Consider the following 15000-nt stretch of genomic DNA (forward strand, 5'->3'; position numbering starts at 1 on the left):
TGTTGCCGTCAGAGTGACAGCACAGTGTTTACCCTCTCAGGGTGTTCCTTCCTTTTGCCGTCAGAGTGACAGCACAGTGGTTACCCTCTCAGGGTGTTCCTTCCTGTTGCCATCAGAGTGACAGCACAGTGTTTACCCTCTCAGGGTGTTCCTTCCTGTTGCCATCAGAGTGACAGCACAGTGTTTACCCTCTCAGGGTGTTCCTTCCTGTTGCCGTCAGAGTGACAGAACAGTGTTTACCCTCTCAGGGTGTTCCTTCCTGTTGCTGTCAGAGTGACAGCACAGTGTTTACCCTCTCAGGGTGTTCCTTCCTGTTGCCGTCAGAGTGACAGCACAGTGTTTACCCTCTCAGGGTGTTCCTTCCTGTTGCCGTCAGAGTGACAGCACAGTGTTTACCCTCTCAGGGTGTTCCTTCCTGTTGCCGTCAGAGTGACAGCACAGTGGTTACCCTCTCAGGGTGTTCCTTCCTGTTGCTGTCAGAGTGACAGCACAGTGTTTACCCTCTCAGGGTGTTCCTACCTGTTGCTGTCAGAGTGACAGCACAGTGTTTACCCTCTCAGGGTGTTCCTTCCTGTTGCCGTCAGAGTGACAGCACAGTGTTTACCCTCTCAGGGTGTTCCTTCCTGTTGCCGTCAGAGTGACAGCACAGTGGTTACCCTCTCAGGGTGTTCCTTCCTGTTGCCGTCAGAGTGACAGCACAGTGTTTACCCTCTCAGGGTGTTCCTTCCTGTTGCCGTCAGAGTGACAGCACAGTGTTTACCCTCTCAGGGTGTTCCTTCCTGTTGCCGTCAGAGTGACAGCACAGTGTTTACCCTCTCAGGGTGTTCCTTCCTGTTGCCTTCAGAGTGACAGCACAGTGTTTACCCTCTCAGGGTGTTCCTTCCTGTTGCCGTCAGAGTGACAGCACAGTGTTTACCCTCTCAGGGTGTCCTTCCTGTTGCCGTCAGAGTGACAGCACAGTGTTTACCCTCTCAGGGTGTTCCTTCCTGTTGCCGTCAGAGTGACAGCACAGTGTTTACCCTCTCAGGGTGTTCCTTCCTGTTGCCGTCAGAGTGACAGCACAGTGTTTACCCTCTCGGGGTGTTCCTTCCTGTTGCCGTCAGAGTGACAGCACAGTGGTTATTTGGATGATGTCATTAACCAAAGGTTGGGTGACAAAAATACTCTTGACTTTAGGCTACATTCCCCTTTGCTTTTGGGATTGTGTGTCTGAAAGTTGAAGAGAGCAGCTGTAATAACAGTAGTAGAGTACTAGTAATAGTAGTAGTAGTAGAGTACTAGTAATAGTAGTAGTAGTAGAGTACTAGTAATAGTAGTAGTAGTAGAGTACTAGTAATAGTAGTAGTAGTAGAGTACTAGTAATAGTAGTAGTAGTAGAGTACTAGTAATAGTAGTAGTAGTAGTAGTAGTAGTAGAGTACTGGTAATAGTAGTAGTAGTAGAGTACTAGTAATAGTAGTAGTAGTAGAGTACTAGTAATAGTAGTAGTAGTAGTAGAGTACTAGTAGTAGTAGTAGTAGTAGTAGAGTACTAGTAATCGTAGTAGTAGTAGAGTACTAGTAATAGTAGTAGTAGTAGAGTACTAGTACTAGTACTACTAGTAGTAGTAGTAGTAGTAGTAGTAGTAGAGTACTAGTAATAGTAGTAGTAGTAGTAGAGTACTAGTAATAGTAGTAGTAGTAGTAGTAGAGTACTAGTAAAGTAGTAGTAGTAGAGTACTAGTAATAGTAGTAGTAGTAGAGTACTAGTAATAGTAGTAGTAGTAGAGTACTAGTAATAGTAGTAGTAGTAGTAGTAGAGTACTAGTAATAGTAGTAGTAGTAGAGTACTAGTAATAGTAGTAGTAGTAGAGTACTAGTAATAGTAGTAGTAGTAGAGTACTAGTAATAGTAGTAGTAGTAGTAGTAGAGTACTAGTAATAGTAGTAGTAGTAGAGTACTAGTAATAGTAGTAGTAGTAGAGTACTAGTACTAGTACTACTAGTAGTAGTAGTAGTAGTAGTAGTAGTAGAGTACTAGTAATAGTAGTAGTAGTAGTAGAGTACTAGTAATAGTAGTAGTAGTAGTAGTAGAGTACTAGTAAGTAGTAGTAGTAGAGTACTAGTAGTAGTAGTAGCAGTAGAGTACTAGTAATAGTAATAGTAGTAGTAGTAGTAGTAGAGTACTAGTAATAGTAGTAGTAGTAGTAGTAGTAGTAGAGTACTAGTAATAATAGTAGTAGAGTACTAGTAATAGTAGTAGTAGAGTACTAGTAATAGTAGTAGTTAGTAGTAGAGTACTAGTAATAGTAGTAGTAGTAGAGTACTAGTACTAGTACTACTAGTAGTAGTAGTAGTAGTAGTAGTAGTAGTAGAGTACTAGTAATAGTAGTAGTAGTAGTAGAGTACTAGTAATAGTAGTAGTAGTAGTAGTAGAGTACTAGTAATAGTAGTAGTAGTAGAGTACTAGTAATAGTAGTAGTAGTAGAGTACTAGTAATAGTAATAGTAGTAGTAGTAGTAGAGTACTAGTAATAGTAGTAGTAGTAGTAGAGTACTAGTAATAGTAGTAGTAGTAGAGTACTAGTAATAGTAGTAGTAGTAGAGTACTAGTAATAGTAGTAGTAGTAGAGTACTAGTAATAGTAGTAGTAGTAGTAGTAGAGTACTAGTAATAGTAGTAGTAGTAGAGTACTAGTAATAGTAGTAGTAGTAGTAGAGTACTAGTAATAGTAGTAGTAGTAGGGTACTAGTAATAGTAGTAGTAGTAGAGTACTAGTAATAGTAGTAGTAGTAGTAGAGTACTAGTAATAGTAGTAGTAGTAGAGTACTAGTAATAGTAATAGAGGTAGAGTACTAGTAATAGTAGTAGTAGTAGAGTACTAGTAATAGTAGTAGTAGTAGAGTACTAGTAATAGTAGTAGTTTGTAGTAGAGTACTAGTCATAGTAGTAGTTAGTAGTAGAGTACTAGTAATAGTAGTAGTTAGTAGTAGAGTACTAGTAATATTAGTAGTAGTAGTATTAGTAGTAGTAGAGTACTAGTAGTAGTAGTAGTAGTAGTAGTAGTAGTAGTAGTAGAGTACTAGTAATAGTAATAGTAGTAGTAGTAGAGTACTAGTAATAGTAATAGTAGTAGTAGTAGAGTACTAGTAATAGTAGTAGTAGTAGTAGTAGTAGTAGAGTACTAGTAATAATAGTAGTAGAGTACTAGTAATAGTAGTAGTAGAGTACTAGTAATAGTAGTAGTTAGTAGTAGAGTACTAGTAATAGTAGTAGTTAGTAGTAGAGTACTAGTAATAGTAGTAGTAGTAGCAGTAGTAGTAATAGTAGTAGTAGTAGTAGTAGTAGTGGTAGTAGTAATAGTAGTAGTAGTAGTAGTGGTAGTAGTAATAGTAGTAGTAGTAGTAGTAATAGCAGTAGTAGTAGTAGTAGCAGTCGTAGTAGTAGTAGCAGTAGTATTAGCAGTAGTAGTAGTAGCAGTAGTAGTAGTAGTAGTGGTAGTAGTAATAGTAGTAGTAGTAGTAGTGGTAGTAGTAATAGTAGTAGTAGTAGTAGTAGTAATAGCAGTAGTAGTAGTAGTAGCAGTAGTAGTAGTAGTAGCAGTAGTAGTAGTAGTAGAGTTGTTAGGTAAAGTGTAACTCACTGATCCCACAGCGTGGTCCCAGTAGTAGTAGTAGTAGTAGTAGTAGTAGTAGTAGTAGTAGTAGTAGTAGTAGTAGTAGCAGTAGTAGAGTTGTTAGGTAAAGTGCAACTCACTGATCTCACAGCGTGGTCCCAGTAGTAGTAGTAGTAGTAGTAGTAGTAGTAGTAGTAGTAGTAGTAGTAGTAGTAGTAGTAGCAGTAGTAGAGTTGTTAGGTAAAGTGTAACTCACTGATCCCACAGCGTGGTCCCAGTAGTAGTAGTAGTAGTAGTAGTAGTAGTAGTAGTAGTAGCAGTAGTAGAGTTGTTAGGTAAAGTGTAACTCACTGATCCCACAGCGTGGTCCCTCGTAGCCTGCATGACAGATACACTTCCCTGGGTGGAAGCACGTCCCTCCGTTTAAACATGTGATGCTGCAGTTAGCTAGAGAGGGAACACAACATAGATGAGTGTAGTTGGGATTTAATTACAGCAGATTCATATTAGGATGACGATAAGATTGACAACGTTTACATGATACATTTTTGGTATTGGTATTTTATTAGGAACATGCACCAACTGTGCGACGTAGCAGGGAGTTGTAGTTTCCAACAGGCCATAGTTTAGCGCAGAAAACGTGATAATGAACTACAACGACCATAATCCATTGTCCGTCTGTTTCTTTTGCGACCTGCTACGTAAGAAACAGAAGAGGGATACACAGAGAACAGTCGCTTGTCTCTACCTGAAAATACATGAATGATTGACAGTTGGTATTCAACTGTCATCAATGATTTACTTTTAAGAACTACTAAAATGGTGATTTAATCAGACAGCAACTCGATAGAGATGAGGACTTGGAATGAAATAATAAAGTCATCAAATAAAACTAATGTAATAAACACAACTGAAATATTTTATTAAAGTAAAGTGAATAAATGATGGTTGATAAGTGATAAGCAGTAATGGTAAATGGGACTTTTATTCATTGTTTTATTCTTTGTTACAGAATTCAAATCACATAATGCATAGTGCATTTAATGTTTTAAAAAAATATCCAAACCGAAAATCGTGATTTTTTTTTTTATATAAACGAACCGAAAACGAACCGACCTCACAATCACTCAGAACTACTGGTGGGGTAAGTGTGTGTCAGAACGGTGTGTAAGTTGACTACACAAACAATTTGAAATTTTAAACACATTAACGTTTCTTATAAAAAAGAAGAAGAAGTGATGTAGTCAGTCCAGTCTGTCCTCAACTCTTAGGCAAGAGAGACTGACATGCATAGTGTTGATAATAGCCCTCTGATTACACTGCTGCTCTGTTCTGGACCAGCTGCCGTTTTTCTAGACCCTTCTTTGCAGCACCTGACCATATGACTGGGCAATAATCAAGATGAGATAAAACTAGAGGCTGCAGGACTTGCTTTGTGGAGTGTGGTGTCAAAAAAGCTGAGCATCTCTTTATTTACAGACATCATCTTTACAACCATTGAATCTATATGTTTTGACCATGACAGTTTACAATCCCAGGTAACACCATGTTACCTCCGGTGGCTAGCTAGCTAACTAAAATTGGCCCATTCCTAAATTTGCCATGGATGGAGATAGGGATTTGGACTTGTGGTGTTACTTAATTCTCCATTATGGCAATGAATATAACGCCAATTCTGATCCATGTCACGCCCTGACCTTTGAGAGACTTTTTATGTCTCTATTTTGGTTTGGTCAGAGTGTGATTTGGGTGGGCATTCTATGTTCTGTTTTCTATGTTTTTGTATTTCTATGTTTTGGCCGGATATGGTTCTCAATCAGGGACAGCTGTCTATCGTTTTCTCTGATTGGGAATCATACTTAGGCAGCCTTTTCCCCTGTTATGATTGTGGGAAGTTGTCTTTGTTAGGGGCACTATAGCCCTTGTAAGCGTCACGGTCGTGTTTGTTATTTCTTGTTTTGTTGGTGACGTTTTACAAAATAAAATAAAATGTACGCCCACCACGCTGCACCTCAGGTCTTCCTTGAACGACGGCCGTGACAATCCAACCATGAATTCATACATTGTGCCACTGGCCTGACAGGGTGGAAGTTCAACGTGTAGCTAGATGTAGCTTGCTAATGTTAACTAGCTGGCCTGGCGCATCGTTGCCCATGAAAGGAAATTAGGCGAGCGAGCATTTTATCCAGATAGCCAGGGACAACAAAAACTAAAAGTGTGTACTGTGTGACAAGAGTCATAGACCGTTTAGACAACATGAAGGAGGAGGATGGCATTGCTGGCGTGTCTCTACAAGTACGGTGAGTCAACATGTTTTTTTTCTACTTGCAAGCACACACACACACACACACACACACACATACAGAGAAATCAGTACCATTGTTAAAAACCAAATAACAGAGAACAAGCCCACACAAATACCCAGCGGGCCTAGTGCCCTTAAATAGCCTACAAACAAACCCTAACTCAAAACAGGTGTACCCAATTAAACCCAATAAACAGAAACAAACGGAAAGGGAATCGATGGCAGCTAATAGGCCGGCGACGACGACAGCCGAGCGCCGCCCGAACAGGAAGAGGCACCATCTTCGGCGGGATTCGTGACAACCATGGACAACCACGTCATATTTAGCTTACATTGATTAGACTAAATCGTTTTCTGGTATCTTTTAGTTGTCTCTGTATTAGACTAAGCAGAGGTGGTTAGATGATGTTGTAATGTTGACGTTGAAATGACGCTGGAATAGCAGAGACAGCTCCTGTTGTCTCTGTATTAGACTAAGCAGAGGTGGTTAGATGATGTTGTAATGTTGAAATGGTGCTGGAATAGCGGAGACAGCGTCTGTTGTCTTTACGACTTGCGGTAAAACTCTCCACATGGTTCTAAATCAATAGTTTAGTAGTCTGAAAAAATGTTCCGGAAGCATTAATGTGCTTGAGCGTGTAACTGTTTGTTACATAAAATATGTTTTGTGGACTTCATCGTACAGATGTCGCTCTCCTGTTTTGTGATGAAACAAAAGGTGTGATTTGAATTTATTCTGCCACTGTATCTTCTTATTGTCTCGGCCTCTAAGCTTTACAGGAAAACGGCTCTGAATATATACAGCAACACCTCCGCCATAGGCATTCCTGTCTCTTCTGTAGGCCCAACATCAGTGGTTCTTAACCTGGGTTCAATCGAACCCCAGGGGTTCGGTGAGTCAGTCTCAGGGGTTCGGCGGAGGTCAAGACACACAACCAGATTACAGGCACTGGTTACAGTGAGCAGCTTCCTCTTGAGCGGACAGCTTGATGAAAACCAATCTATATTCGGGACACCCAGAAAATATACCTATCTGTAAACAGCACACACATTACCAAGCATTGCACACATATTATCCAGATAATGAATGTCAGCACATGTTGGCCTATATAGCAACACCCTAAAATAGGAGGCTTTTTAGTAGGTAGGTAGTGAAACTGCAACCACAACACTTTTAACAGCAATAGACATGAGATCATCTCTAAGCTTTACAGGGATATGGCTCTGAATATATACAGCAACACCTCCGCCATAGGCATTCCTGTCTCTTCTGTGTATGTTATATCCCTGTATTGCTACTGCTGTATTATCAAAGGAATTATCTAAGTGAGTCTCAGAGATGACCAGTATATGAATGTTATCAGATGTAGTTTTTTTTCTCCAGTTATTGATCTCATAAACCGTATTTCTACGGCTATAGTACATATGATTAATAACATAATAATAATAATAATAACAGCTCTCTCACTCCTCCCAGTCTTTTGATTAATAACATATATTTTTAGACCTTTCCAGCTTGACAAGAACATTGTCTGGCTAATAGAGTCAGTCAACAGGGCACTTGTGAGTGTCAATTGGTGTATGTGATGTGGGGCTGAAGCTACTGACCCAGAAGCTAGGCTCTCTCACTCCTCCCAGTCTTTTTGGGAAGGAGGGTGGACACTGAGCCTGTTGTAGTGGATGTAAACAATGTCCCCAAGCTCTCTGACAGCTTTCACGGCAGGGACAAGTTATTTTCCGCCTCTTGTGTACAGCTTACGAGAAGTCTTTGTTAAGGAAGATGTTTTGTTAGTCTCAAGTTTTTGGCTCTGTCCAGAACAGCCATCTTGTCCTTAAACCTCAGGAACTTGACCACATATCAGCCTGTGTCTGTCACCTGGGCTGGTGACAGGTTTTCCAGACCTCAATCTTCCCATCATCCATCTGCAGCTTTTAAAATGATAATTTGTCTTCCTTTCTCCTCAGACTTGTCCCAGTGATGTGAATGTAACAGTTTAGCTTTCATCCGTCCCCTCACCCCTACCTGGGCTCGAACCAGGGACCCTCTGCACACATCAACAACAGTCACCCACGAAGCATCATTACCCATCGCTCCACAAAATCCACGGCCCTTGCAGAGCAAGGGGAACCACTACTTCAAGGTCTCAGAGCGAGTGACGTCACCGATTGAAACACTATTAACGCGCACCACCGCTAACTAGCGAGCCATTTCACATCGGTTACATGAAGACTCCGGTATGCCATCCACAACGATGTTATTTCTCTTGGATTGTCCCTCTAGATATTGTCCCTCTAGATATTTTCCCTCTAGATATTGTCCCTCTAGATATTGTCCCTCTAGATATTGTCCCTCTAGATATTTTCCCTCTAGATATAGTTCCTTCTAGATATTGTCCCTCTAGACATTCCCCAGCCATCTGTAATAATGATTCACAAAGAGAGAGCTGATGTTATCTCACGTGAACTTCCAGTTTGTTGTCATCTTGCTGCAAGTCTCTTTCAGGACATCCAGCTCTCCCTGAGAGAACTGCAAACTGTTCTTAATGTCCTGGACTCTCCGGTCAGATCATCTTAATGTCCTGGACTCTCTGGTCAGATCATCTTAATGTCCTGGACTCTCTGGTCAGATCATCTTAATGTCCTGGACCTCTCTGGTCAGATCATCTTAATGTCCTGGACCTCTCTGGTCAGATCATCTTAATGTCCTGGACTCTCTGGTCAGATCATCTTAATGTCCTGGACCTCTCTGGTCAGATCATCTTAATGTCCTGGACCTCTCTGGTCAGATCATCTTAATGTCCTGGACTCTCTGGTCAGATCATCTTAATGTCCTGGACCTCTCTGGTCAGATCATCTTAATGTCCTGGACCTCTCTGGTCAGATCATCTTAATGTCCTGGACCTCTCTGGTCAGATCATCTTAATGTCCTGGACCTCTCTGGTCAGATCATCATAATGTCCTGGACCTCTCTGGTCAGATCATCTTAATGTCCTGGACCTCTCTGGTCAGATCATCTTAATGTCCTGGACCTCTCTGGTCAGATCATCTTAATGTCCTGGACCTCTCTGGTCAGATCATCTTAATGTCCTGGACCTCTCTGGTCAGATCATCTTAATCAGTCGTTTAAAAGATTCTTCACCTGTGAAAGAGAGACACTACTGTCTGGAGGACTACAGTGGTACTCCCACCGGCTTTGGTTTTGGATGCCATGGTAGCAACGTAGGCTAATGTTGGTACTCCACGCAGTTCCAGACAGGACAGGTCGTAAGGCAGATGGAAACAGCAACAAACAGCAGGGATTTAGACAGCCACAAGCCTGGGACAATACGCCGGCCCCAGCCACAAGGGCTAACCACGTCGCGGGCTGTGTTCAAGCTTTCAGGAAACCTTGCTAGCTTGATAGCTAGTTAGCAGCTAGGCTAGCTGCTACGCCAAGCAGCTCTATAGACTTTTGGAGGATCCCTGGACAGATAGTAGTGGTCCCAGCAACTGATGCTAACCATGTCACGGGATCCCGCTCTCAGAAGGTAGCTAGTAACCAACCTTCATCAATAAAACCCCTTTTCAGAGACTTTCAAAACAACAGACCGAGCTTGGTTGGAGTTCGTTGGTCCCCAGTGGTGCAATGAGGTGTGTTTGTCTGGAGTTATGAAATGTGTACTGTGTCCGTGTTTCAGGTGGGTGTACCTTTGTCACAGCTGTCTCCATAGTAACCAGGTGGGCAGATGCACACCCCCGGACTCATACACAGTCCACCATTCAGACACCTGGGAGAGCAGAGGGCTGGGGGGGGGGGGGGGAGCGGAGTAGGACAGGAGAGGAGAAAAATCTACGTCAGGAACCTCAAGTATTTAATTCACCTTCAGTTGCTGGTAACCCTTCACCCTTCCAACACTACATTCATTTAATTCACCTTCAGCTGATTGTAACCCTTCCAACACTACATTCATTTAATTCACCTTCAACTGATTGTAACCCTTCCAACACTACATTCATTTAATTCACCTTCAACTGATTGTAACCCTTCACCCTTCCAACACTACATTAATTTAATTCACCTTCAACTGATTGTAACCCTTCACCCTTCCAACACTACATTCATTTAATTCACTTTCAACTGATTGTAACCCTTCACCCTTCCAACACTACATTCATTTAATTCACCTTCAACTAATGGTAACCCTTCACCCTTCCAACACTACATTCATTTAATTCACCTTCAGTTGCTGGTAACCCTTCACCCTTCCAACTCTACATTCATTGCGATAATGAATGTTTCACGTAGCGCTGCCTGTAGAAGGCACTAAAGAGCCTTAGTACTGTTGAGTCTCTGCCAAGACTGAATATCGTAAACACAATGTCTCAAGACCCGTCGACACCCCCTAAAATAAAACTCAGCCGTTCTCACAGAACACTTCTCTTTAAAAACCCATAGTCTACTCTAGATGCCTCGACACGGTCTCCATAACGGATGTTCCTCTGCGTAGCCCTCTTTTTTGCGGCTTCATTTTTGGGGGGGGGGGGGTGGGGAGCGACCCAAAAGGAGCTCCGTAGCCCTGTTTGAGTAGACGGGGAAATCCCCATGGAGAGTCCTTACTGTTCATATGATACAAAGACAACAACAACAAAACAACAACATTGTTCTCCCCTCAGTCAGTCTGTAGCTGGACAGAGTCTCTCTCTAACCTCTTTTAAAAGCCTTAAATAGATGGAACACGTGGTCATCGCCGCCCTGCCTGCCTGCCTGCCTGCCTGCTTGTCTGCCTGCCTGCCTGCCTGCCTGCTTGCCTGCCTGCCTGCCTGCTTGCCTGCTTGTCTGCCTGCCTGCCTGCCTGCCTGCTTGCCTGCCTGCCTGTCTGCCTGCCTGCCTGCCTGTCTGTCTGTCTGTCTGTCTGTCTGTCTGTCTGTCTGTCTGTCTGTCTGTCTGTCTGTCTGCCTGCCTGCCTGCCTGTCTGCCTGTCTGCCTGTCTGCCTGCCTGTCTGGCTGCCTGTCTGCCCAACCTGCCTGCCTGCCTGCTTGCCTGCCTGCTTGCCTGTCTGTCTGTCTGTCTGTCTGTCTGTCTGTCTGTCTGTCTGTCTGTCTGTCTGTCTGTCTGTCTGTCTGTCTGTCTGTCTGTCTGTCTGTCTGCCTGTCTGTCTGTCTGTCTGTCTGTCTGTCTGCCTGCCTGTCTGCCTGTCTGCCTGCCTGCCTGTCTGTCTGGCTGCCTGTCTGCCCAACCTGCCTGCCTGCCTGTCTGCCTGTCTGCCTGCTGACACTGACATGATTGTTTATTTCTGTCATGGAAAAACTCTCTCCATTTAACTAGTCTGGAAGGAGCCTGTTGAACCAGTGCTTTGTAATTTCCATGATGTTTTTGAAGTTGTGGTGCCTTGAGGCAACGTTAAGCTACCGCAAGCATAACCTTTTACAGATTCATTAATACATTTAAATGCAACGCGGTGGTTCTGTTGTTGTCTGAAAATGACAGGCCTGCCTGAGCAGGACTGGTGTGTCTCATAACTGTGAAACAACACACAACCTCTTCTCTTTCTCTAGCCTTTCATTTCATAAGGTTTTATTTTGGTTTGTTGTGGAGACATTCCTGGAAATAAAATAAGATATTCCACCCAGCATTGTTGATGTGGGCCAAGGAGAAGGGGAAAAAAACCACAAGAAAATCATTTTAATTTCATTCTATAGAATGAGCAACTCAAGCTATTGTGTTGACTGTGTGCTGTGTACTTACTGTATATCATTATGGTAGTGATGGAAGATAGATGGAATGGCTTGTGTGCTGTGTACTGTATATCATTATGGTAGTGATGGAAGATAGATGGAATGGCTTGTGTGCTGTGTACTGTATATCATTATGGTAGTGATGGAAGATAGATGGAATGGCTTGTGTGCTGTGTACTGTATATCATTATGGTAGTGATGGAAGATAGATGGAATGGCTTGTGTGCTGTGTACTGTATATCATTATGGTAGTGATGGAAGATAGATGGAATGGCTTGTGTGCTGTGTACTGTATATCATTATGGTAGTGATGGAAGATAGATGGAATGGCTTGTGTGCTGTGTACTGTATATCATTATGGTAGTGATGGAAGATAGATGGAATGGCTTGTGTGCTGTGTACTGTATATCATTATGGTAGTGATGGAAGATAGATGGAATGGCTTGGATGTACAGACGAGACTAGACGTACCTTTCTCACAGTGCGGCCCGTAGAAACCATCCTGACACTCACACACCTGTCTCTCGTTGCAGAACCCACCGTTACGACAACCACCTGGACATTTAGCTGTGGAGACAGAGAGAGAGAGAGAGAGAAGGAGTGAGAGAGAGAGAAAGGGGGCAGAGAGACAGAGAGAGGGGGGAAGAGAGAGAGAGGGGGGGGGGGAAGAGAGAGAGATGGGAGTGAGAGAGAGAAAGGGGGAAGAGAGAGAGACAGAGAGAGGGGAAAAGAGAGCGAGACGGGAGGAGAGAGGGAGTGAGAGAGAGAAAGGGGGGAGAGAGACAGAGAGAGGGGGGGGAAGAGAGAGAGACGAGAGTGAGAGAGAGAAAGGGTGAAGAGAGCGAGACAGAGAGAGGGGAAAAGAGAGCGAGACGGGAGGAGAGAGGGAGTGAGAGAGAGAGGAGGGAAGAGACAATAAAGAGACAGAACACGTGAGAAGAGAAAAATAACAAAGTTGAGATGAATGAATGGCTAGTGGAGTCCTCCCTCCCTCCTTTCCTTTCTTCCTCCCTCCCTTCATTCTTTCCTTCCTTCCGTCCTCCCCCTTCCTCCTCTCTCTGACACTCTCCATAGCCTGCCATCTCAGAAGACCACTTCAAGGGAACCACATTCCACTACAGTGCAGTGAGATGCCATGGACTTCCATCCCAAATGGCACCCTATTTATACATCCCAAATGGCACCCTATTCATACATCCCAAATGGCACCCTATTCATACATCCAAATGGCACCCTATTCATAACATCCAAATGGCACCCTATTCATACATCCAAATGGAACCCTATTCATAACATCCAAATGGCACCCTATTCATACATCCAAATGGCACCCTATTCATACATCCAAATGGCACCCTATTCATACATCCAAATGGCACCCTATTCATAACATCCAAATGGCACCCTATTCATAACATCCAAATGGCACCCTATTCATACATCCAAATGGCACCCTTATGGGCTCCGGTCAAACGTTTAGAGTTCCACAACAGGGCCTGCTTCAAAGCAGACTGAATACCATCTCTCTACAACAGGGCCTGCTTCAAAGCAGACTGAATACCATCTCTCTACAACAGGGCCTGGTGCAAAGCAGACTGAATACCATCTCTCTACAACAGGGCCTGGTTCAAAGCAGACTGAATACCATCTCCCTACAACAGGGCCTGCTTCAAAGCAGACTGAATACCATCTCTCTACAACAGGGCCTGTTTCAAAGCAGATTGAATACCATCTCCCTACAACAGGGCCTGCTTCAAAGCAGACTGAAAACCAGCGCTCTACAAAACAACATGAATTAGAAGCCTTTGAGGTGGTAATGGATGTCAACAGAGATGTCAAACTATCCTTCTTAGTCCCAGAGATCCATCGGCGTGTGAGGAACCCTTGGGTGTGTCCAAAACGGCACCCCTATTCCATGTATATAGTGCACTACTTCTGACCAGAGTCCTATTTAGGGAATAGGGACAGTGCCTTAACACTGGCACCAGACAACATGTGGTCAGAGCCACAATAAGAAGACAATATCTGTGGCCCAAAAAGCTCCCTATTCCAATTTAGTGCACTACTTTTGACCAGGTCCTATAATAGGACTCTGATTAAAAGTAGTGCACTATCTAGGGAATAGGGTACCATTTGGGATGTAACCAAAGTCCCGTCGCGACTCACTGAGACAACAGTTACAGAACAAAACTGGCACGACTTCTCACACTTGTCCTTTTCATTGACAAACACAAGTGGGTGTCCGGGGAATTTGTGTTTCGGTAAGACTTCGACGAAAGCTGGCACGAAATATCGATTCTTGTTTTACGTTTAAGGAAAACGGATGAAACAAGTCTAAAGTAGTGCTTGTCTCGTTCACTTTATACGACGAGACCCATCTGGAGAAAAAGAAAGAGACGGAGGGATGAGTCTGGTTTCAGTTAACTCAGGATTCACTCCATCACTCTATCCAACACAAGGGACAGAGGGAGGGATGAGTCTGGTTTCAGTTAACTCAGGATTCACTCCATCACTCTATCCAACACAAGGGACAGAGGGAGGGATGAGTCTGGTTTCAGTTAACTCAGGATTCACTCCATCACTCTATCCAACACAAGGGACAGAGGGAGGGATGAGTCTGGTTTCAGTTAACTCAGGATTCACTCCATCACTCTATCCAACACAAGGGACAAAGGGAGGGATGAGTCTGGTTTCAGTTAACTCAGGATTCACTCCATCACTCTATCCAACACAAGGGACAGAGGGAGGGATGAGTCTGGTTTCAGTTAACTCAGGATTCACTCCATCACTCTATCCAACACAAGGGACAGAGGGAGGGAAGAGTCTGGTTTCAGTTAACTCAGGATTCACTCCATCACTCTATCCAACACAAGGGACAGAGGGAGGGATGAGTCTGGTTTCAGTTAACTCAGGATTCACTCCATCACTCTATCCAACACAAGGGACAGAGGGAGGGACGAGTCTGGTTTCAGTTAACTCAGGATTCACTCCATCACTCTATCCAACACAAGGGACAGAGGGAGGGATGAGTCTGGTTTCAGTTAACTCAGGATTCACTCCATCACTCTATCCAACACAAGGGACAAAGGGAGGGATGAGTCTGGTTTCAGTTAACTCAGGATTCACTCCATCACTCTATCCAACACAAGGGACAGAGGGAGGGATGAGTCTGGTTTCAGTTAACTCAGGATTCACTCCATCACTCTATCCAACACAAGGGACAGAGGGAGGGATGAGTCTGGTTTCAGTTAACTCAGGATTCACTCCATCACTCTATCCAACACAAGGGACAAAGGGAGGGATGAGTCTGGTTTCAGTTAACTCAGGATTCACTCCATCACTCTATCCAACACAAGGGACAGAGGGAGGGATGAGTCTGGTTTCAGTT

The 15000-nt window shown here is 43.5% G+C and overlaps 1 protein-coding gene across 1 annotated transcript in view; it reads right to left on the reverse strand.

Annotated features, from left to right (window-relative positions):
* LOC109886733 (wnt inhibitory factor 1-like) overlaps positions 1-15000 on the reverse strand; it is a 49513-nt gene that overhangs the window by 4148 nt on the left and 30365 nt on the right. The window contains exons 5-7 of the mRNA XM_031817554.1: positions 12084-12179; positions 9584-9679; positions 3943-4038 (exon numbers count right to left, since the gene is read on the reverse strand). Coding sequence (XP_031673414.1) covers positions 3943-4038; positions 9584-9679; positions 12084-12179 — 288 coding nt within the window. The remainder of the gene's footprint in view (positions 1-3942; positions 4039-9583; positions 9680-12083; positions 12180-15000) is intronic.

The sequence above is a fragment of the Oncorhynchus kisutch genome, unplaced genomic scaffold (assembly GCF_002021735.2).
Source record: "Oncorhynchus kisutch isolate 150728-3 unplaced genomic scaffold, Okis_V2 scaffold1070, whole genome shotgun sequence".
Lineage (NCBI taxonomy): Eukaryota > Metazoa > Chordata > Actinopteri > Salmoniformes > Salmonidae > Oncorhynchus > Oncorhynchus kisutch.